The 24,713-nt window shown below is 44.8% G+C and overlaps 1 protein-coding gene across 1 annotated transcript in view; it reads right to left on the reverse strand.

Moving 5' to 3' along the window:
* Positions 1-24,713, reverse strand: part of EFCAB6 (EF-hand calcium binding domain 6) — a 157,965-nt gene that overhangs the window by 49,650 nt on the left and 83,602 nt on the right. Inside the window, exons 16-21 of the mRNA XM_054037841.1 lie at positions 24,316-24,430; positions 18,543-18,676; positions 13,479-13,714; positions 4,944-5,040; positions 3,525-3,643; positions 1,369-1,596 (exon numbers count right to left, since the gene is read on the reverse strand). Of these exons, the coding sequence (XP_053893816.1) occupies positions 1,369-1,596; positions 3,525-3,643; positions 4,944-5,040; positions 13,479-13,714; positions 18,543-18,676; positions 24,316-24,430 (929 nt within the window). The remainder of the gene's footprint in view (positions 1-1,368; positions 1,597-3,524; positions 3,644-4,943; positions 5,041-13,478; positions 13,715-18,542; positions 18,677-24,315; positions 24,431-24,713) is intronic.

The following is a 24,713-nucleotide window of genomic DNA, read 5'->3' on the forward strand; positions in this document are numbered from 1 at the left end:
TAGAAAAGCCTCCTTTAGTAGAGAGAGCTAAAACCTGAGATGGTCTTGTCCTGAGAGAAGGAGTCAGGAGCAGAGTTAGGTGGCAATAAAGGAAGCTTAGGCTATGGCTACACTAAAGAGCTCGCAGCAGCACCGTGCACTGATGCAGCTGCACCGCTTTTGCACTACTAGTGCAGACACTCTAAGCCGACAGGAGAGAGCTCTCTCATGACTTAATTACTCCAGCCACCACAAGCAGCAGTAGCTCTCCCGCTAACATAGCACTGTCCACACAGGCGCTGAGGTCGGTGTAACTTACATCGCTCAGGGGGGTGGCTTATTTACACCCCTGAGTGACATAACTTATACTGAGGTAAGCTGTAGTGCGTACATAGCCTTAGGAGCAGCAGCCCAGAGGAAAAGACTTAGTCTGCAATGATGGAATCCTCCAAGCAGTCAAACCAGAGAAGATGGCATTCATTTGCTTTACCTTTTTGTTTGTCAGCCAGATCTCCCAGGACAGATGTCTTATCTCTGAGAATATAGAGTTTGATAGAAATTAAGTGGGGACTCCACCAGTTTAGAGGCAAGATGTTTGTTGTTTGCTTCTCTTATATAGGACCACATTTTGGCCCCTGCTATGGCGTTTTTTTGTGGCTGCTCCAGAGACACAACCCTGCCATCATTTTATTTTAACAAATGTATAGATTCCAAGGCCAGAAGGGATGACTGGGATCATCCTTCTGTGTAACACGGGACATAGAACATCCCTAGAATAATTGCTAGAGTAGATCTTCTAGGAAAACATCTAATCTTGATTTTAAAATTGCCAGTGGTGACAAGTCTGGTGGAGGATTCCCAATAGCATAGCAGCTCTTATGCTTTCCACCCATCTCCATGCATTGAGCATGGTAATCGGGAAGGGTGTGTGACTAAGGTGTCCTCATGCCGCACAATCCCAGCTACCAGAAATGCCCCTTTGGGTCAGATACAGCTGGGTAGCTGCTCTAATTTTTACTGGGACCCAGCCACCTCTAGGATCAGAGAACTGCAAAGGAGGCTTGGCTTAAAGCTACCTTTGCTCTTCTCCCTCAATCTCTGTCAATAGTAGCTCTGACACAGCCCAGGATTGGGGCCATAAATTCTACAAAATGAATGATATACTGCCAGGGAGAATATTTTAGAATTGCCTCGAACAACTGAATGAGTCAAACTTATCCCCACTGAAATCAGTGGAGTTACACTGGGTATAAATTTGGCCCAGTATCTAGTAGGATTTATCTTCAGAGAAGGATTGTAAATACATATATGTATGCTTAGCATTACGTTTTACCACAGTAACAATAAACACAGCATGAAAGTTATTCACTTAACTGATAAATAACTTACTTGATCTGCTTTTTAATCTCACTGACATGTAGGGCTTTAGTTTGCTGTTTCTGCTGCTCTTCCATCTCCAAATGCTTCTTTTGCTGATTACTGTAATGCTCCATTAAACTTGCATAATTGTCTTCCACAATATGTCTGCTTAGTCCAGTGTCAGCTGGTGCAAACTCTAACCCCAATTTCTGCAGAAATTCTTGGTGAGTAAGGTAGCCTTTTGCAACTGTATCATACCTTTTAAAAGAAATATTCTTTTAGAATGAAATATTCATATATTCATCACTGCAAGGCATTACCATAAATTTTTCAAAATGCCTAAGTCACTTAGCTGCTAAAGTCTCATTGATTTTCAGTCCTTTTAGATATCATGCCAAAAGTGTGTAAGAATGACTTTCAGTGGGACTTGGGGTACATCTACACACTGCAAAAAACCTCCCACAACAGTGAGGCTCAGAGCCTGGGTCAACTGCCTCGGGCTCACGCCTCGGGACTAAAAATGGCAGTGTAGACATTCCCGCTCAGGCTAGAGCCTGGGCTGTAAAATCCAGAAAGCGGGGTGTGTCTCAGAGCCCAGGCTCCAGCCCAAGAGGTGAGAATGTTTCCACTGCTATTTTTAGCCCTGTGGCGCGAGCCCCAGGAGTGCGAGTCAGTTGACCCAGGCTCTGAGACTCGCTGCCGCAGGGCTTTTTTTTCCAGTGTAGACATATCCTTAGGCACTTTTGAAAATTCTACTCTAAGGACCAACTTGACTGAAATATTCTCTACTTCATGGTACCTTATTTTTAGATGCCTGACTTGAGATACAGAGAGGCTGACTTTCAAGAGGTGCTGACCACTGATTTCAATAGGAGTTGTGACACTTCTAAAAATCAGGCCCTAAATATCAAGGTGGGCACTCAAAATAGAGGTACTTAAAATTAGAGGCCACTCTTAAAAATCTGGGCCTAACTGTATTAAAACTGCTTATGCCTTTTTGGATAGAGACCTTGCCGTAGGTATGCTCTGTGCAACCCCTTCCTTCTCCAGTGCACCCATGCAGGGAAAGGCCTAATTTAGGCTTCGTTGTTATTCCAATTCCTTTATTCTACATACAGTCACAGAAGGTAAATAAAAGATTTTATGTCCTATAAATGCGTGATGGTTGGGAATGAAGTTGTGCAGCAGATGACTGAATGGAAGGGACATATTGTAGTGTGGCATGACATCCATAAGGAATAAGAATAGAAAGTAAAATGTAATGAAGTAGAAAATAGTTCAGAGATGAATCAGTGCTAGGAAATAAACCATACAGTTAATGCAGTTTGAAACCAAGACACTATAAACCTGAGCCTTATACCATAGAGAATCTGTGTTTTTAAAGACTTATAATGAAGGTGGATTTTATACAATGTCACATGCATCTGACATTCTTCTCCTGTTTCAGACACAATTTATAGTACTACTACTCTCAGCTGACATAGGGCTAGTGTTTTTTCCCCCTTCACAACAAATTACTTGTCTATAAAAACGTATCTCGGTATCACTCACAATTTTTACACAGCATGAAACAATCTTACTTTTCTTTGTTATGTGTTAGCTACATATCATATTTCTTTCCAGTGAATCATTTTTATTTAAGTTGAAAATTTTGTGAGTGAAAAGAAGCAGCTGATAGCATTGACTTCATATAGACGTATGGTATAGACAAGCTTCCTTCAAAAGCTCTACCAATGCACTTCTAGTCTGATCTGGAACACTCCTGCTGTTCCACTCCTAAGCCTCTCTGCAACTGACTGCCAACTTGGGAGAACTGGCGGGCATCTGTGTATATAAATAAGGTCCTAGCAGAAAACCAAATTTACTTTACTTGTAATCCAAGTGATCATCAGAGTTGAAAGGGTAGCTCAAATTAAAGGGGACAGGCAATACCATTAAACCCAATAGAAGTAAGACTCGCTGACTTCATTGAGAACTGATTAGGCATTTCCTTATTGTGATAGTGATCTTAGTGTGATAAAAGCCCGTATTTTGGAACACGGCATCATGGTGAGCTGGTATCAACATAATAAAATAAGTCTCCCTTAGAAAGTAAACAATTGTAATTCACTGTCCTCACTAAGACTCCTGTGTCAGGTTAAATAGATACATTGTTGCTGAAGAACTAATATTTAGAGCCACTTTACCTTGCCCAAAGCTTTTCAAATTCTTTTGGGGTGATTGGAATGGCAAATCTGAACAAGACAGCTCTCAAATCCTCTGGCTGCACAATGCCATTGCCTTCGCTATCAAACTCACGGAAAGTCTAGAATTTAAGAAACTTTTAATAACAAGAGGGAACAGGCTTTACAAAATACTTAGTCTCTTTATACGCATCAGGAATAATAGGAATTAGGGAAGAATGAAAAAACATACCAAGATGAATTCCATTTTTAACGAGTTTTTGGGCCTGATTATCTCTTGGTGAAGTAAAATATGTGTGTGCTGGCAATGTGTTTTGCATATGAAACTTCTATCACTTGTGTACACTGGGATTTGAGCATTAAAAGTGTGCATACGGGTGTGGGTATGCACGAACCTTGATGCATAGAGGTGGAAGGTACAGACTGAAAATCCACACTTTGGCCTTGGCTACACTGGCGTACAGCGCTGCAACTTGCTGTGCTCAGAGGTGTGAAAACGCCCCCCCCCCCGAGCGCAGCGAGTGCAGCGCTCTAAAGCGCCAGTGTAATCAGAGCCTGCAGCACTGCACGCTCCCTCGCAGCGCTGCAAGCTACTCCCCTCAGAGAGGTGGAGTACATACAATGCTGCGAGACCTCTCTCGCAGCGCTGGCGGTGCGACTACACTCGTGCTTCACAGCGCTGCCGCGGCAGCGCTGTGAAGTCCCAAGTGTACCCAAGGACTGAGGTGTCCAATTCTGCAGATGCTGGCTCCAGCTTGTTGTGCCATAAACTAATATGAAGTATTCTTTAGTTGCAGCTGTACATGCTCATCTTGCAAATTTTAAGTAGCAGCAGTATGGACTCATTTACTGAAATTTTATAACAATGTAATGAAATAACAAAGTTTACTCTCTCCAGTCATCCTTTCCTCAATCCACAACTACCTGCCCTCCACTATCCTCAGAGTATACAATAATTGGTTCACATACATGAAATTTTAATTATTTAGTTTTTACTGTTTATAAGTTTCTCTTCATATAATTATTGGTATTTTGGCACAGACTAATTGCCTTAATGAGGACTGTGTTGCAAGTGCAATTTTCTGTGTGTATGTACAGTACCTAGCACAATGGATCCTGTGATCCATGATTGGGGCCTCTCGATACTATTACAATACATATATTTAATAATAAATAATAATAAATAACAATAGTAATATAAAGAAAATTTTAGAAACAATTCTAATAGAAACTACTAAATAATTAAATTTTTAAAGATCAAATACTCCAGCAGTTTAGTTTTATACATATAAGTTTTTATCATTAATGAGCTACTTTACAAATGCCTTTTTTGAATATTTGTATAATCTGAAAATCGACATTGCATAATGTTCTAAAATCCATTAGTGCAGCTTATTTATTTAATGAAAATGTTTTTCTTACCCTTGCTAGGTCATGCCATCTGGTCTGTGCTTTGATAACAAGATAGTAATGAGCCTGATCACAAGCTAGTTCTGCATCCGTTACTGTCTGTTTTGGTCTCAGAAAGAAAAATAAAATAATAACTAACTGTATTTTACACTTAATGGAATCTTTAATCTCTCACAAGTTTGTGGAGGTTTTTTTGTTTTTTGTTTTAGTTTCTAAGAAACCCTTAAAGACTGTCATTTCACATCTGTGTAAACTTAATTCTTTAAATACTGCCTTATTTCCCCAGCTGCAAGTTAGGGAAGACATCTTAAATTTTTGTAATTCCCTGTTTATTTTCAGATCAATGTTGTTCAACTTGCCTGCAGACTTAATAGCAAACACGGATCATTTATCCAGCCAGAAGGAAATGTTAACTATCTTAGAAACAAAAACAATTTAGTAACATATCACAAGACCTGGAGTGACTCCAATAAAGGTATTCCTGATTTACTTCATTAATTTAGATCAGAACCTGGCCCACTGAATCTACAAAGTTGGTAGCTTTAGAGAGACAGACTTATATAACGTTCTAGTCCACATCACTGGTAACTGGATTTCCATTATGCGAAACTACTGACCAATTAAATGATATAAAGAGTTAACTGGAAAAGTTTCAATGTATTTTCACCTCTTCTCCAATGAGGCTGTGTCAACAGTTAGACTTTTTATAACTGGCATTTTAAAATAGTAATATCATATGATATATGATGATACCCAGTTGCTGGAGGAAAGTGGTATCGCTCTCCATTGCTAATCAATAATTGTTGCTACTCTGTTGAAAACAAGAGCATCTTTTAGCTACACTCAACATATTGCAGTGCTGACATGAAATGAAAGGGAAACATTAATTGTCATGAGTTCTACTGTTACTAGAATCCCAGTAATGAACCCTAGAATCCCTCTTCCCTTTTCAAATGGTGTCCTTGATTTTCCCAGTTGTACAATTAAGAAAAAAAGTGGGAGATAAATATTAGTAATGTCAGAACCATCAGTAACTCTATAGCAGACAAATTAAAACTGGGAAGTAAGCCTAAGTGTATATCATATCTTTGAAATCCACAGCAGAGCTGACTTGCTGATCAAAAGATTTTTTGGTTCTGCTCTGTCTTGTCATTACTTTTATTAATTTATCTCTGTTTGTGTAGCTAAACTGAGGATGGATTCTTTTCACACTGAATACTAGGGCCTGGTCTACACTATGAGTTTAATTCGAATTTAGCAGCGTTAAATCGAATTAACCCTGCACCCGTCCAGACAACGAAGCCATTTATTTCGAAATAAAGGGCTCTTAAAATCGATTTCTGTACTCCTCCCCGATGAGCGGAGTAGCGCCAAAATCGATATTGTCATTTCGAATTAGGGTTAGTGTGGCCGCAATTCGATGGTATTGGCCTCCGGGAGCTATCCCACAGTGCACCATTGTGACAGCTCTGGACAGCAATCTGAACTCTGATGCACTGGCCAGGTAGACAGGAAAAGCCCCGCGAACATTTGAATTTCATTTCCTGTTTGCCCAGCACAGGAGAGCATAGGTGACCACAGAGAGCTCATCAGCACAGATAACCTTGCAGGCCGATAATCGAAAAGGAGCACCAGCATGGACTCTACAGGAGGTACTGGATCTGATCGCTATATGGGGAGAGGATTCAGTGCTAGCAGAACTTCGTTCGAAAAGACGAAATGCCAAACCTTTTGAAAAAATCTCCAAGGGCATGATGGAGAGAGACCACAATAGGAACTCAGAGCAGTGCCGTATGAAAGTCAAGGAGCTCAGAGAAGCCTATCAGAAAACAAAGGAGGCAAACGGTCGCTCCGGGTCAGAGCCGCAGACATGCCGCTTCTACGCTGAGCTGCATGCAGTTCTAGGGGGGGCCGCCACCACTACCCCACCTCTGACCGTGGATTCCGATGTGGGGGTAATCTCATCAACCACACCTGAGGATTCTGCGGACAGGGAAGAGGAGGAGGAGAAGGAGGAGGACGAGCTTGCGGAGAGCACACAGCACTCCATTCTCCCCAACAGCCAGGATTTTTTTCTCAGCCTGACTGAAGTACCCTCCCAAGCTTCCCAAGCCAGTACCCAAGACCATGACCCCATGGAAGGGACCTCAGGTGAGTTTATCTTTTAAAATATAAAACATGGTTTAAAAGCAAGCGTTTTTTAATGATTACTTTGCCCTGAGGACTTGGGATGCATTCGCGGCCAGTACAGCTACTGGAAAAGTCTGTTAACGTGTCCGGGGATGGAGCGGAAATCCTCCAGGGACATCTCCATGAAGCTCTCCTGGAGGTACTCCAAAAGCCTTTGCAGAAGGTTTCTGGGCAATGCAGCCTTATTCCATCCTCCATGGTAGGACACTTGACCACGCCATGCTAGTAGCAAGTAATCTGGTATTATTGCATGATAAAGCCTGGTAGCGTATGGTCCTGGTGTTTGCTGGCATTCAAGCAACATCCGTTCTTTATCTCGCTGTGTTATCCTCAAGAGAGTGATATCGCTCATGGTAACCTGGTTGAAATACGGGAATTTAATTAAGGGGACAGAGGTGGCCGTTCCTACTGGGCTGTTTGCCTGTGGCTGAAAAGAAATCCTTCCCTGCACTTAGCCAAGCGCGGGTGTGGGGGCAGGGGATTGGCGCTGAGCTTTTCGCCTTTGGCTAGCAGGGATCTTCCCTGATACCAGCCATGCGGTGGGGGGAGGGGTACAGCGATCATCCCAGATAATTCATGGCGGGAGAGGGGGTGGGGGGTTAGTTTGGTTTCTGCAGGGATCTTCCCTGATACCAGCCACGCGGTGGGGGGAGGGATAAAGCGATCATCCCAGAGAATTGGATGGGGGGGGGTTAGTTTGTTTTCTGCTGCTGAAAGTTAACAGGAAAACCGCAGCAGTCAATGGGCTTTGCTTGGTATGTGGGAAAGGAGGGCGCAGAAGCCGCAAGACAGTGGCTTACCATGGCCGCATAGGTGAATTCTGTTGCCCGGACCTACATCTGTGATCTCTAACACCAAAGCCACAGGCACTCAATATTAAGATGGAAAATGCGACCTTGTACTAAAATCTCATGTGCTATGTAATGTGAATAGTGTTGTTCACCATGAAAGAGTATAAGCATTGCTCTGTAAAATGTATCATTTTAAAAACTTCTCTCCTTTTTTTCATCCCTCCAGCAGCTGCAAATTTTTCAAGCCTCCCTCCTCCGTCCCAAAGCCTATCTCAGATAAGGCGGCGGAGAAAGAGGACGTGAGATGAGATGTTCTCAGAAATAATGGAATGCACCCGCAATGAAAGAGCTCATTTGAATGAGTGGAAGGACACAGTATCTAAGTACAGGAAAGATGCCAGTGAACGTGAGGTCATGAGGGACGCTCGAGATGAGAGGTGGCAGGCTGCAACGCTAGAGTTACCATATTTCAGTAAGCAAAAAAGAGGACGGGAGGAGCCCCGCCCTACCCCTGCCCCTGCCCCTCCCACTTCCCGCCCCCCTCAGAACCCCCAACCCTCCCCCCGTTCCTTGTCCCCTGACTGCCCCCTCCTGGGACCCCTGCCCCTAACTGCCCCCCAGGACTCCACCCCCTACCTAAGTCTCCCTGCCTCTTGTCCCCTGACTGCCCCAACCCTTATCCACACCCCCACCCCCACACAGACCCCTGGGACTCCCACGCCCCATCCAACCACTCTCCACCCCCTGACAGCCCCCCCAGAACTCCCAACCCATCTAAACCCCTCTGCTCCCTGTCCCCTGACTGCTCTGATCCCTCTCCCCACCCCTGCCCCCTGACAGCTCCCCCCCAGAACTCCCAACCCCGCACCCCCCCACTCCTTGTCCCCTGACTGTCCCCTCCTGGGACCCCTGCTCCTAACTGCCCTCCAGAACCCCACCCCCTACCTAAGACTCCCTGTTCCTTGTCCCCTAACTGCCCCCTCCTAAGACCCCCCCCAACTGCCCCCCAGGACCCTACCCCCTACCTGTACCCTGACTGCCCAAAACCTTCTCCACCCCCCCAAAAAGCCCCCCCCCGAACTCCCGACCCCCCCCTCTCTTGACTGCCCCCTCCAGAACCTCCCTGCCCCTTTTCCTGCCCCCTGGCCCCCTTACCCCGCCGCTCAGAACATGGTGTTAGGCTCTGTGTGGAGCCGGACACGTGGCTGCGCTCCCCAGCACAACATGCAACCCGGTCCCTGCCCCTGCACAGTGCTGCCCGAGCGGGGCGCGGGGCTGCAGGGGAGGAGCTGCCGAGGCCGATGCAAACGGCCCGGCAGACCGGCCGGCTCAGAATGGGGGGGGAGGGAGGAGGAGCTCTACAGCTGCTCCGGAATCTAGCCTGGCAAACTACAGGGGGAAGGGCTCTGGCTGCCAGAGCCCCAGGCGAGAGGCTGACTTTCCTGCAGCCCTCCCAGCCGCACCTCGCTCTGCCTGGGGGGGAATCCCGGACATTTTGAGTGATTTACAAATTCCCTCCGGACGCTATTTTTAACACAAAAAGGAGGACATGTCCGGGTAAATCCGGACGAATGGTAATCCTATGCAACGCTGGGGTTGCTGCATGATCAAACGGACATGCTCCAACGTCTGGTGGAGCTTCAGGAACAGCAGCAGAATAACAGACTGCCACTGCAGCCGCTGTATAACCTCCCTCCCCCCTCACCATGTTCCATATCCTCCTCACCCAGACGTGTAAGAACGCGCGGGGGGGGGGAGGCTCCGTGCACCCTCCCACTCCACCCCAGTGGACAGCCCAACCAAAAGGCTGTCATTATATTGAATTTTTTCAGTGGCCTTTTACTTCCCTCCTATCCTCCTCCCAAACCTCACCCAGGTTACCTTGTCGGTTCTCTCTCTATGTTTATAATCAATTAATAAAGAATATATGATTTTTAAATGATAGTGACTTTATTTCCTTTAAAAGCAAGCTGTGATTTAAGTGGGGAGGGTGGTTTGCTTACAGGGAATGAGTGAATCAAGGGGGCGGGTTTTCAACAAACAGAACTTTCACACCGTAGCCTGGCCAGTCATGAAACTGGTTTTCAAAGCTTCTCTGATGCGAAGCACTTCCTGGTGTGCTCTTTTAATTGCCCTGGTGTCTGGCTGTGCATAATCAGCAGCCAGGCGATTTGCCTCAGCCTCCCACCCCGCCATAAAGATCTCCCCCTTACTCTCACAGAGATTGTGGAGCACACAGCAAGCAGCAATAACAATGGGGATATTGGTTTGGCTGAGGTCTGACCGAGTCAGTAACGAGCGCCAGCAACCTTTTAAACGTCCAAATGCACATTCTACCACCATTCTGCACTTGCTCAGCCTGTAGTTGAACAGCTCCTGACTCCTGTCCAGGCTGCCTGTGTATGGCTTCATGAGCCATGGCATTAAGGGATAGGCTGGGTCCCCAAGGATAACTATAGGCATTTCAACATCCCCAATGGTTATTTTCTGGTCTGGGAAGTAAGTCCCTTGCTACAGCCGTTTAAACAGAGTAGTGTTCCTGAAGACGCGAGCGTCATGAACCTTTCCCAGCCAGCCTTCACGATGTTGGTGAAACATCCCTTGTGATCTACCAGTGCTTGCAGCACCATTGAAAAATACCCCTTGTGGTTTATGTACTGGGTACCCTGGTGCTCCGGTGCCAAGATAGGGATATGGGCTCCACCACAGTTAGGGAATCCCATTGCAGCAAAGCCATCCACTATGACCTGCACATTTCCCAGAGTCACTACCTTTCGTAGCAGCACCTCAGTGATTGCTTTGGCTACTTGCATCACAGCAGCCCCCACAGAAGATTTGCCCACTCCAAATTGATTCCCGACTGATCGTTGTCAGTCTGGCGTTGCAAGCTTCCACAGGGCTATCGCCACTAGCTTCTCAACTGTGAGGGCTGCTCTCATCTTGGTATTCTGGTGCTTCAGGGCAGGGGAAAGCAAGTCACAAAGTTCCATGAAAGTGACCTTACGCATGTGAAAGTTTCGCAGCCACTGGGAATCGTCCCACACCTGCAACACTATGCAGTCCCACCAGTCTGTGCTTGTTTCCCGGTCCCAGAATCGGCGTTCCACGGCTATAACCTGCCCCATTAACAGCATGATCTCCAAAGCACCGGGGCCCGTGGTTTGATAGAATTCCATGTCCATGTCCTCATCACTCTCGCCACCGCGCTGCCGTAGCCTACTCCTCGCCACCTGGTTTTGCAGGTTCTGGTTCAGCATAAACTTCACGATAATGCATGAGGTGTTTACAATGTTCATGACTGCTGTCTTGAGCTGAGCAGTCTCCATGCTTGCTGTGGTATGGCGTCTGCACTGTTCACCCAGGAAAAAGGCGCGAAACGCTTGTCTGCCGTTGCTTCCCTGGAGAGGGGGGAGGATGTACCCAGAACCACCCACGACAATGTTTTTGGCCCCATCAGGCATTGGGATCTCAACCCAGAATTCCAATGGACGGAGGAGACTGCAGGAACTATGGGACAGCTACCCACAGTGCAACGCTCTGGAAATCGACGCTAGCCCCGGTACATGGACGCACACCGCCGAATTAATGTGCTTAGTGTGGCCGCATACATTCGACTTTTTACAATCTGTTGCCAAAATTCGAATTATATAAATTCGGATTAATCCCGTAGTGTTGACATACCCTTAGAAGGAATCTTAAGTGCCTGATAGTTATTTATTTTTAAACATAAAGCCAAATTTTTAAAATGCCAAATCTTTGAGACACACAGTATTACTTTTCAGAGGGGAAAAGAAAAAGCCATCTTCCTGATGCTGCTGTAGCTCCCCTATTGCCCTTGTACTCTGTTGCAAAACAGCTTGTCTACTTAGCTAAAGTGCCATAACTGATCTATTCCATTTACAATACTTTGGCAGCATAAAAAGGCTGGCACGCCATGGCATTCTCCAAGTGGACTTCTACTGCCCATCCCCTCAAGCAGTTCCTGGTATACAGGCATGACAGAGGTGTGATCAGAGTACTCTGCATTCAAACTATGATGGTTGCCTGGAGGTCAAATAGTGAGCCATTTCAGATACCGTTAAGTTTGGGCAGCCCCTAGGCTGCTCTAATATATACGAGGAACCATACTGGCCCCTGGAACAGCACACAATTTGGGCAGCAAAAAGGAGTTTTTGGCCCCTTCTGGGCTGTCTCTCCTATTCTGGGGTGTACACAAGATGCAGCTCAGAATCTGGCCTCTGACCTCTAAGGTAACTGGACTCTAAGGCTCAGTTCAGCAAGAAACTTATGTAGGTTCTTAACTTTAAGCATGTCAGTAGTCCCATGGACAATTCATGTTAAGGACATGCTTAGGTACCTTGCTGAATTGGGTCCTAAATCACTGAGAACTTTATAGAACTTAACCAACCCCAGATGTCAGGAACATATTAATATACTGATTTTTTCAATACTATTTAATAGGAGCTTGCATACTACATTTTCTCAAATAGTAATAATTATCAATGGTTTCCTGTCAAACAAGGAAGATATAACTAGTGGGGATCTGCAAGGGTCTATCCTGGGTCTAGTACTATTAAAAATGTTCATGAATGACTTGGACAGTTCATTTATAAAATTTGCGTATGACACCAAGCGGGGAGGGGTTGCAAGCACTTTGGAGGACAGGATTAGAATTCAAAATGACCTTGATAAATTGGAGAATGGGACTGAAATCAACAAGATAAAATTTAATAAAAACAAGTGCAAAGTACTGTACTTAGGAAGGAAAAGTCAAATGCACAATTATAAAATGGGGAATAACCAGTTAGGTAGTAGTAATGCAAAAAAAGATCGGAGGATTATAGTGAATCACAAATGAATATGAGTCAACAGTGTGATGAGGGTGCAAAAAAGGCTAATATCATTCTGGGGTATATTAACCAGAGTGTCATATGTAATGCAGAGGAGCTAATTGTTCCACTATACTCAGCACTGGTGAGGTCGCATCTGGAGTACTGGCTCCAGTTTTGGGTGCCACACTTTCAAAAAGATACAGACAAATTGGAGAAAATCCAAAGGACAGCAACCAAAATGATAAAGGTTTAGAAAACCTGACCTATGAGGAAAGGTTAAAAATATGGGTATATTTCATTTTGAGAAAAGAAGACTTGCATGGGGGGACAAGATAACAGTCTTGAAATATGTTAAGAGCTGTTATAAAGAGGACAGTGATCAATTGTTCTCCATTCTTACTGAAGGTCAGATAAGAAATAATTAACTTAATCTGCAGCAAAGGACATTTAGGTTAGATATTAGGAAAAACTTTCTAACTATATGGATATTTAAGAACTAGAATAGGTTCCCAAGGGAGACTGTGGAATCCCCATTATTTTTAAGAACAGGTTAGACAAACACTAAACAAACTGTTTTAAAGAAAAGGTTACTCAAATGCCTGTCAGGGATGGTCTAGGTATATTTGGCCCTGCCTCAGCACATAGGGAGAACTCCAGCCCTACATTTCTATGATTTTAACTTGTATAAATGTAGACGATCAGTATACATACTATAACATTGCTGTCCTTCTTACTTGTGAGATGGATTCAGCCAAGGATGTGCCTCTTTTGTTTCTTGGGTCTGGAACAGTTGAAGGAATTCCTGGTAATTTAATGTAGAGTTCAGGTTCATGCCCAATATACCAAGTAGGCGTGAGTACTCCTCATCTGAAAGGATGAACACAAAGCTCTCCAGGAGGTGTCGAAAATCAAGCATGTTGATGATACCATCACGGTTACTATCTGTTTTACAGAAGGCAGAGTAGGTGTCCTAACAAAGAATATTTAACTGAATATCAATGCTTGAACTTTCAGATAAAACACATTAGTTATAAATTTCAAAATACAAACACTAAATATTCATTACGGATTTATTTTGACAACAGGCAAAATATAGTAAGGCAGTTTGATGGTATATAACACCTCCTTACAAGACTCTACATTGTCAACCTACTTCACATATAAAGCTAATGTAAAATATTCTATCATTGCCCCTAAATTAACTGAAGTCCTATCCCCCCTCATTACAAACAAGTACTGAACTGATGTACTACTTGGGAGCCAATCTGCAAGCCATCTACACATATGGCCAATTGGATCCTGGCTCCCATCAACTCTATAATGAACAAACACCTTATTTCTATTTTTTTGTCACACACTTAGATGAAACCATTATGAGACGAAACCTTTCAAAAATGAATGTCCCTCCGGAACCGTTTCCCTCCATTAAAATGGGTAAAAAATATCAGAGTGAATTTAAAAGTTATAAGTTTTCAGAAATCATTTATTATAGAAAAGACAGTTACCTTTTCTATAACTGGTGTTCTTTGAAATGTGTTACTCATGCCTATTCCACAATAGGTGTGCGTGCTCACCACATGCACCGGTGCCGGAAGTTTTTCCCCTAGCAGTACCCGGAGGGGAGCACACCTAGCGACCCCTGGAGTGGCGCCGCCATGGCGCGGTATAAGGGGGGCTGTGCACTCCCCCTACCCTCAGTTCCTTCTTGCCAGACAACTCCGACAGAGAGGAAGGAGGGCGGGATGTGGAATAGACATGAGCAACACATCTCGAAGAACACCAGTTACGGAAAAGGTAACTGTCTTTTCTTCTTCAAGTGATTGCTCATGTGTATTCCACAATAGGTGATTCCAAGCTATATCTGTTGGAGGTGGGTAGGAGTTTACAGACTCTCAGGATGGAGCACAGCGCTGCCGAACTCGGCGTCTTCCCTGGTCTGGGAGACGATCACATAATGCGAGATGAATGTATGAACGGAAGACCATGTGGCAGCCCTGCAAATGTCCTGAATGGGGACATGGGCTAAAAAGGCAGCCGATGAGGCTTGCGCCCTAATCGAGTGTGCCCTCACAATAGACAGCGGAGGGATTCCCGCCAGGTCATAACTGGTACAGATACATGAGGTGATCCAGCTGGAGAGTCGCTGAGTGGAGATCGGCCGACTCCTCATGCGTTCGGCCGAGGCGATGAACAGCTACGAAGACCTCCTGAATGGCTTAGTCCCCTCCAGGTAAAAGGCCAGAGCTTTGAACTCCTTCCTGTCATGCTCCTGGAGGGAGTCCTCGAATTTGGGTAGAGAGCCCCACAAATTGAACTCATACTGACCCAGGAGAGCCCAATGGTTCACCATCCTTAACTGGAAACTCGAGGACAAATAAACTTTTCTCCCAAATAAGTCCAGCCTCCTTGAGTCTTTATTTTTCGGAGTAGGGGCTGGTTGGCCCTGCCTCTCCCTGAGGTTGACCGACTCAACCACAAGGGATTTGGGGGCAGGGTGGGTGTACAGGTATTCATGCCCCTTGGCGGGCACAAAGTACTTCCGTTCTGTCCTCTTAGAGATGGGGGGCAAGGAAGCCGGGGTTTGCCACAAGGCATTTGAAATTTTTGCTACCCCTTCATGGAGAGGGAGGGCCCAGTACCGAAGCTGATAGGACATTGAAGGGGGAGTCCGAGGGTTCCTCCACCTTCTCGGCCTGAAGGTTGAGGCTTGATGCTACCCTTTTCAGTAGTTCCTGGTGGGCCTTAGAGTCCTCCTGCGGAACAGAGGAAGAAGGGGCAGTAATTGCCTCATCAGGGGAGGATGAGGATGTGGGTGCGGTACTTTGCGTACCCACCGGTACCGGAGGCCCCACCACTTGGTCGCCCTCTGGGCACGGAACTGAAGATGCACGCCCCACCGACTTCTTTCTGGGAGAGGGAGGCCAACGGTCTCTCCGAGGTTCCAGCCACCGAGCGAGCCCCCACTGGGGGCTGCGTCAGCGGCCACAGGGTCCATTGGTACCATGGTGCCAGCCAAGGAGCCAGGTGCCACTGCACCTGCTGTGGTACTAGCGGAGCAGGCTGTTCAGCCTGACTAGCCTGTCCCATTGACTGACAGCTACGAAGGGAAGCCGGGCTGCCATACAACCTGCTGCTGTCCCTGGGCCAGGAGGAGCAGTGCCGTCAGGAACGGTGCCGACCATGAGACCGTGATCGCGATATAGCAGCTGCTCCGCGATTGGCTCCGGCGGGCTGATCCACGACAGCAAGGTGCCAGCGACTGACGTCCAGGACTGCAGGAGCGGTGCCACGGCAGAGTCCTGGAGCGAGACGATGAACAGGAATGGCATCAACGCCCGTATCGCGACGGGCTAGGACAGCCTCTCGGAGATGAGGACCTCCGGTGCCGTCTGTCTCAGTCTTGACGTGACCCACTCTGCTTGTGAGGTCTATGGTCCCTCGAGGCAGAGTGGTGCCTGGAACCCCTGTCAGTCGGAACCCAGCCAGACAACCTGGTGGGGGTCGATGGGGACCAGCGCGGACTGCGCACAGAGTGGTTGCTGAGCAGTGAACGGCATCGAAAACATTCCCTCAACTGTGAACAGTACCGACCAGGCAGTGACTGCGGAGATCCAAGCGGTGGCTTGCCTCTGGACTGGGGAGCCAACGGTAGTGGTGCCCCTGGTACCGCAGAGACATAATGTCCCGGCATGGAGGGCACCTGGACATCCGGGGAAGCCTGCGTTGAATGGGCCGGGCTGCTCCGCTCAACCTGAGTTGGAGGCCTAGAGGCCGACGGGGACTGAGAACTGCCCAACGTGGGTCTAGTCTCTCCCCAAGTCTTCCTCCGGTGCCTCAGTGGAGAAGACCTCTTCTTAGCCTTCTTGGCATGCCCCGTGGATGGGGAGTGGTGCCAACTGGTGGAAGGCACCGAAGGATCGCTGCGCACCGACACCGTGGTACCCGGCGCCGACTTGGAGCGGCGCACCGGAGTCGGGGTCAACACTGACTCCATCAGAATGGCTCGAAACCAAATGTCCCTTTCTTTCTTGGTCCGAGGCCTGAAAGATCTGCAAATCTTGCAGCCATCGCTGAGATGGGTTTTCCCCAGACAGTGTAAACAGTCCGCATGCAGGTCACTCACTGGCATCGGCTCCCTGCAAGTGTCACACGACTTAAAGCACGGGGCACGGGGCATGCCCCGACCCAGGCGCACTAAACTAAACTAATCTAAACTACTTTAACTACAGGTACTACTAACTATGAACGAACAAGACTTCAAGAGGAAAGCCACAGACAAGCTGGAGCAGAGCAGTTCTGATGCATCTTCACTGGCGGCAAGAAGGAACTGAGGGTGGGGGGAGCACGCAGCTCCCTTTATACCGCGCCATAGAGGTGCCACTGCAGGGGTTGCTGGGGCGCTCCCCTACGGATACTGCTAGGGGAAAAACTTCCGGTACCAGTGCACCTGGCGAGCACACACACCTATTGTGGAATACACATGAGCAATCACTCGAAGAATGGCCAGCCTTGCCACGGGGTGCTTTAGTTGGTCTAAACATAGGATCTTTGAATATTGGTGTATTAGTCGTGCCAGGAGAACAGATGGAACTGAATTCAGCAAAAGGATAATGATTAAATATTCTTTTGTTTTGCAAATGCTAAAAGAAATGATTGTTTCTCTTATTCTATACATGTGTATGTTAGGATTTCAACTGATACATTTTAATGATAATTATTTAACAATTAAAAAGTAAATGTAGAAAAGGAAGTAATTCTTACCACAATAATACCATGACGGTGGAACAGATGCTAGGATGGTCTAAATGAGCACAGCTCCATTGTTTTTTGTCTATATACACATCACCAGAAAATCTGATTTGGCCCAGTAGTTCTGTGCTGTTGTCACAATGCCCTGTCTATATTCAGTGGCTGGCCATGAGAATAGCCCTACATTCCTATCATGGCAGCAGCCAGCTCTTGATTGCATCAAGTCCTAACAAGAGGATACAATGCTGTGTTGCCACTGGTCAGTGCATCAGCCAATAATGATGGGGCATGGGTGGGCTCCTATCCAACGGGGCACTTTTCACCAATAACCTTTGTTTTTTAATGTCATTTTAATAATAAGCTGTTTGATTTCAATTCCTTGTGAGACCAGTGCTTTCTTCCAGGACCTCTAGATTTTTACTGGGGTCATCTCTGGAAAAATCTGCTTTCTTGCTTACGGGCATTGCATTGCTCATTGAAATCTTTAGGCCCCATGGGTCTGATCTTTTCTCCTGTTAGTAATCACACTAACGGGGCTACTCACATGTCTAAGAAGGGCAGAAGAGCTGTTTACTTTTGTTGAAATGTAAATAAATATTTTCTTAAACTGTGGCTATAGCTGAAAAAGAGGGTATATAAAAAACTGCTTTTATTTTCCCAATAAAAAAGTTTTTTATTTGTAGCAGTGCTAAATCAATATAGATATGGAAGATTCATCTGGACTTTGTTCTTTGTGGACCATCAACATGTCTGTTCCGATTCTGGTTGCACGGTCTTTACTAGTAGTGACAATAAAAGAATTAGAAAAAATATTTTGGGTTTCAGATTCCAAGAAGAGTTTGCAGGGATAGCAATTAGAAAATCAGCTTTTGAATTGTAAACTGAGTACGGTATGTTTGCTCTGGAAGTCACTGAAAGAGAATAAACATTGAACCCCAATATCATTTTTATAGAGTCACTTTTCTGACAACTCCACTTAAAAATACAACAAATATTTTTAACATAACTAGCTATATTGTCAAAAATAATCAACAGTTGCATTTATTTACCCCATATCCTTCCATCAGTTTATCATTAAATTGACTTAGACATTCTTCAGCAGTCATGTAGTGAAATTTAGTGCTATTTACTCGGTGGTTTGGACTGCAATATAATGTAGCTCCTGGTCCATTCAGTCTGGGATCTGAAATAATTAAAGCAGAGTAAAGCAATCTGTGACTTGAATATCTTTTTCTTTAGTATTAAACAAACTGGACCAATGGAGTTGTCTTATTTATTTATCATATACAATACATTGTTTTAAAAAACCCTATCACATTCTTTAGGCTTCACACATTACATACTTCCTTAGTTGTATACAGTATTAGTAAATGTCCATCTGATTTACAGAAATTGCCTCAGCTCCTGCTTTATTCAATGGTACAGTGGTTTCTTCCAGTGAAAGCAAAAACAAAACAACAAAAAAACCTCCAGGCCCCCGTGGGTAAGCTCTAGTGCAGAAGGCACAGCTGAGGTGGAACTTTCTGTTATTGTTTTTTGCTTTTACTTTAGTCTTCTTTGGTTCCTGAGTATTGCTCTGAATGAGGATGGTATCAAACTGGAGGAGAGGATGGAGTCCAGGAGAGCTGTGACTGGTCTTCATCTTGCCTGTCTGAAGGTATGTCTAGACTGGCACTGGAAGATGTAGGTTCCAGCTCGGGTACACAGAGTCATGCTAGCTGGGATTGAGCTAGCATGCTAAAAATAGAAGTATAGCTGTGGCAGTGCAAGCGTCAGGAAGGGCTAGCTGCCTCGAGTACATACTTAGGGGGTTTCAGAAGGGATTGTATTCAGGGCGGCTAGCCTGTCTAGTTGCTCCTGCTGCGACGGCTACACTTCTGTTTTTAGCAGCATGCTAGCTCAATTGGAACTAGCATGGGTATATCTACCTGAGATGGAAATGACACCTTCCAGGTCCAGTCTAGACATACCCTGCGTGAGAAGGAACACAGGTTCTGCATTGCTGCAGAAAGTGCCACAGAAATGAATTTGTGACCCATTTTCAACTGCACCACCACCGCCCACTCACTGCACACTAACCCATCTCCCTTGAAGTCATTCTAGCATACCCAAACTTCAGTAGCTTCAAACAGCCACGAGCAACTAAATAAATCTGACAGCAAAGTATTTCTTCCTTCTCAGCCCAACTGTGGAATTTCGCCCCCCAAATTACCGCATCTGAGGGCCAGGGCAGGTGAGATTCAATCCTGCACAAGTGCCAGCTTTTCTATGTCTATAATCTCACAGCCCTGAAAGATCACGAAGAGGAGACTGCCAGCTTCTTAGTGAGGGACACTACATTTACTTCTAAATCCTGGAAGGGCCATGATATTTTTAGGCAATAGAAAAGCTATTTTGAGTCACTGTTACAGGTTATTATAGCTCCTTCTGTTCCCTGTGCAGCTGGACTCATGGTAACTAAGGTATCTGGTTTACGAGAGAGGGAAATGAAAAATAGTCTAAATAACATGTTTTAACTCTCTAAAGCATTTTAAAAATAGTTTTCCTGCAACATTAGTGGCATATACAGAATAGATGGCAGTGCAGTGAGGTGGAAAGGTTTTATTGGCACTTGTTTTGGAGAACAAACTCTTGTTAATTAAACCTTCCCATACCATGCTGCCATGTATTCTCTCGCTAGATATAGATACACACTGTCATCATAGATACACTCTGTATAACTGAACGTATACTTATATAATTTAATTTTGCAATTTTTTTTGTTTGTGTTGATATATATATATACTTAGGCATATATATAATATGCCTAAGTAAGGGATTGATCCTGTAACCCTTTCTCCTATGAATAATTCTATTAAAGTCAAAAGGATTGCACACAAGTGGGGTGTTGCAGGATCACAACCTATAGGTTTTGGCCTTTCAGAATCATGAAACCAGAAGACCCAATGATACAAAAGTAGTTCACCAGGAGATTAAATACTGTAGCAGACCTGTAGGTTCATCATCATCCATATGTTCCACAAATTCCTCATATGTTTTATAATTTCAAAGTATTTTTGTTTCACTTGAACTTTAAAAATGAGATAAACTTATACAGAAAAATGTATGTCCTGACATTTTTTCCCCTCAGAATTTTTCTTATTAATCAGTTAAATAAACAGAACCTCCCAACAGAGTACTTCTCTTTTTTAAAAATCTATATGTATTTTAACCCACTGAGACACAGACATGAGGACAAAAATAACTCGGAAATATCAAAAACACTATCCTTCCCTCCCGCAAACAAAGAACCCATCAAAAGCCATCCACTGTGGGCCTTTCTGTTTCTTGGACTTGGACCTCTCAAAGTCCCTTCCAGCCCTACATTTCTAGGATTCTCATTTTTATCCCCTGCTTTATACACATCCAGTCTTTTGGGACCTGACCCTGCACTATTCATTCAGGCAACATTCCTACTGAAGATATCATCTCACTAAAGTCAATGGGAGTTTTACTTACATAAAGAAAGTAGGATAATGCCAGATATCAATAGTATTTCTAACTGCAAGTGCTCAAAACCCAAGAATCATTTCCCCCCCAAAATCATGAGATTGACTTAAAATCATATTTTAATAAAATAATACATTCATTTTTTCTCTGCCTTCTGTTTTTTAAACCTCCATGTAAAATCTGGGTAATTTTCCTTTGCAACTATGATGATTGGTAACTTTTTTTAAAAATGAAAGTAGAGATTCTCACAACTCCCAGGAACTGGGGCCTTAAGAAAAAGACCAAATACCACAAGACTCCTGATTAAATCACTGCAACACTGCTCTAGCGAATATGTCCAGTTTTACTTTGATAGTACAGATGTTACCTTGCTTTGAGGCATATTTTACTTGGCTCTTTGAGCCAGTATAAGATGTTCTGATGGGCAGATGGTTGGACAAGGTCAAAATTATGAATGTTAGGGCTGATACAAGGAATGCCTTAATACTGCATCAGCCAGCTACAAGTCAATTCTTCCCCTTCTCCTATATCTAAAGCCAGGTGAAATAATGGCAACTTCTAGCAGTGCAGAAATCAGAATTGTACACCTTTGAGAAAAATGATAAAAAAAAAGTCATAATACAGGTGAAACAGGCCCCACCGCAGTTAATGGCAAAACTCCCATTGACTTCAGTGGGGTCAGGATTTCACCCAGAAAATCTGGAACTAAAGCAGAAAAGTAAGAGAAAAATATATAAAAGAAAGTAGGAAGGAGTAATTACCTATGACACTCATGTTTCACCTATTGCTCCTGGATCTAACTGTTGCCTGGGAAAATGAACTATATGATTGTTTCTTGTCTCTTAAGGACCAGATTCTGCTACGCTTGCTCATGTTGCCCTGAAATCAATCTGCCTGCAGATGGAGTGAGGTTGTCAGGGTGACAGTCTATCCCTACAGTATGTGGATATTCACCTTCCCTATCTCCCTGAGAAAAGCCAATTGCCAAGAATGGCAACAAAAATCAGGTTAAAGAATGCGAAACTAGTGATCCTAGCAGGACACATCATATTACTACTTAGATTGCAAGCTCTTTGGAGCAAGAACCATCTCCTCATGATATGTTTGTGCCGTGTACATGTTGTGCACAAACACAGTGGAACCTTGATCCCTCCTTGCGGCTTCCAGGCACTACCATAGGTGCCGACTCTGTGGGTGCTCCGGGCGGGGGGGGCGTGAACCCCCTCCGGCGCCAGTGAAAGTTGGCACCTATGGGCACTACAATAATAATGAATAAGGCCCTACCAAATTCACGTCCATGAAAAACTCATCACGGACTATGAAATCTGGTTTCCCCTGTAAAATCTGGTCTTTTGTATTTTACCCTATATATTATACAGATTTCACAGGGGAGACCAATGTTTCTCAAACTCAGGGTCGGCGCAACCCATTAGGCGACTTAGGTGGTCGCCTAGGGTGCTAATATTTGGGGGGCGGCGACCGCGGCAGCCGGATCTTCAGCTGCCCCAGTCGGCGGCGGTATTTCGGGGGCAGGACCTTCCGCCACTTCTGTCGGGGGCAGCATTTCGGGGGCGGGACCTGCTGCTGCCTCTGTCAGGGGCGGCATTTCGGGGGCGGGACCTTCCACCGCCTAGTGCGGCAAAAAAGCTGGTGACGCTCCTGCTCAAACTGGGGATCCCAACCCAAAGAGGGCAGCGGGAGGGTTGCAAATTTATTGTAGGGGGGTCACAGTATTGCCACCTTTACTTCTGCGCTGCCTTCAGAGCTGGGTGGCCAGAGAGCAGTGGCTGTTGGCAGAGGACCCAGCTCTGAAGGCAGGAGCACAGAAGGGTGGCAATACAGCGACCCCCCTACAATAACCCTACGACTCTCCCACAATCCCCTTTGGGGTTAGGATCCCTAGAGTTACAACACTGTGAAATTTCAGATTTAAACAGCTGAAATCATGAAATTTAAGATTTTTAAAATCCTATGACTGTGAAATTGACCAAAATGGACCATGAATTTGGTAGGGCCCTAATAATGAATGATTATTAATAACATTACTGATAAACACACTTTTTACATTAAAAAATAAACTTTAAATTTGGACAGAACAAAAGCTATACAAAATCAGTCCAAATATAGATGAAATGTTGTTAAAGTTTGTTCCTGAGCTGAAAACATTTATTATAGCTGAGGTACATTATAATCCCCATCAGGTAATACCGAAAGCAATGACTGATACAATCCTCGCCTACACTTTACTGGTTTATTGAGATGCACACAACAAATAAAAAGGGTTGCCTCTCCAAGATTCTGGGCACCCCTGTAATAAAACAAATGAAATTAAACTCCAGCAGACTCCACATTCTGCTTCCTACTACAATTCTAATTTCCCTCAACAGCCCCCTTCTGCAGCAGCTTCTGCATATAGATGTGCCTTCCAGCATGCACTTAAGGTCAACCGATTTCGGCTATCTCAGATCAGGGGGAAGCCTGTTTCAAAGCGGAGTGTTTTTCATGGAGCAAGTTCTACTTCCAGCCCCCTTTCTTTTAAATGAAGGGGGATCCAGCTGAAGCACCTCTGCTGATCACAACAGTGGCATTATGGCAGGAGAGGAGAGGAAGTCTCTCAAGTAACAAGGTCCCCAGCCATTTATGGCTTTATAAATTAAAAGCAATACCTTCAATTCAATCCACAAACCAAAAGATAGCAGTGCAGATCATGGCGCACCAGGGACATGTGCTGTCACTGAGAAGCACCATATGCAAGCCACTATATTTTGCACCAGTTTACGTTTTCAGGTTGACCTGAAGTGTAGCTCCACATAGAGCAGATTGCAGTAATCCAGTCCTGAAGTGACAAAGGAATGGATCATGGTACAAAGTTCCATATCTGAAAGAAGCAGTTGCAATCTTTTGGCCAGGCTCAAGTGGTAAAAAAGCCTTCTTGGACCATACTGCTGTAAAATCATCCAACAGCAACTGGGGTGCCAATACTAAAGCTCTTAAGATTCTGATCTCAACTAATGGATAATGGGAGCCACCCTCAATCAAAGGGGGAGAGATCAGCCTCATCTGGTTGCTTTCAACACCCTACAATTATCATCTCAGTCCTATCTGTACTGAGCTTTAACCAGCTCACCCTCATTCATGTTCCAGTCTCACTCACATACTGGGTTAGATGATCAACAGCTTGGCTGGATCAGGAGTGACAGGGATATGTAGCATCCTGACCACAACACAGTCTAGATCTTCTCAATTACTCACCTAATGGCCCTCTATAATATTGAGAGAGAAAAGTCCATGAAAGATTTGTTTTATGTAAGATTGTCATTAATGTTCATCTACCTTCAAATACTGCTACAAAATCAAGATAACTCAGCCCTCCATTTGGGAATCCTAATTTCTCAGTCAGTAGATTAAACTGGCTATCATCCATTGGCATCCCATGATCTTCCAACACCTGTCAAAGTGAAAAAACCAAAACAAAAGGGAAATAAGAAAATGTTTGTTCCTTACATGCCATCCTTTCAAATAAATGTCTGGGCTCCTTGGTGTACATTTTCAAAGGACTGTATGAGATTTTGATTACATAGCTAAACTTGGATAGGTCTGAACATTTACCTCTTCTCTTTATATTTATGGTAACCATGGTTTATATAGAGTTGAAATTATAGTAATTAGATATAAATTTAATAAGAGGAACCACATCCTTCAGCAGGTGAGAGTTCCAAATATACCATCCA

This window comes from Malaclemys terrapin, chromosome 1 (assembly GCF_027887155.1).
Source record: "Malaclemys terrapin pileata isolate rMalTer1 chromosome 1, rMalTer1.hap1, whole genome shotgun sequence".
Classification (NCBI taxonomy): Eukaryota; Metazoa; Chordata; order Testudines; family Emydidae; genus Malaclemys; species Malaclemys terrapin.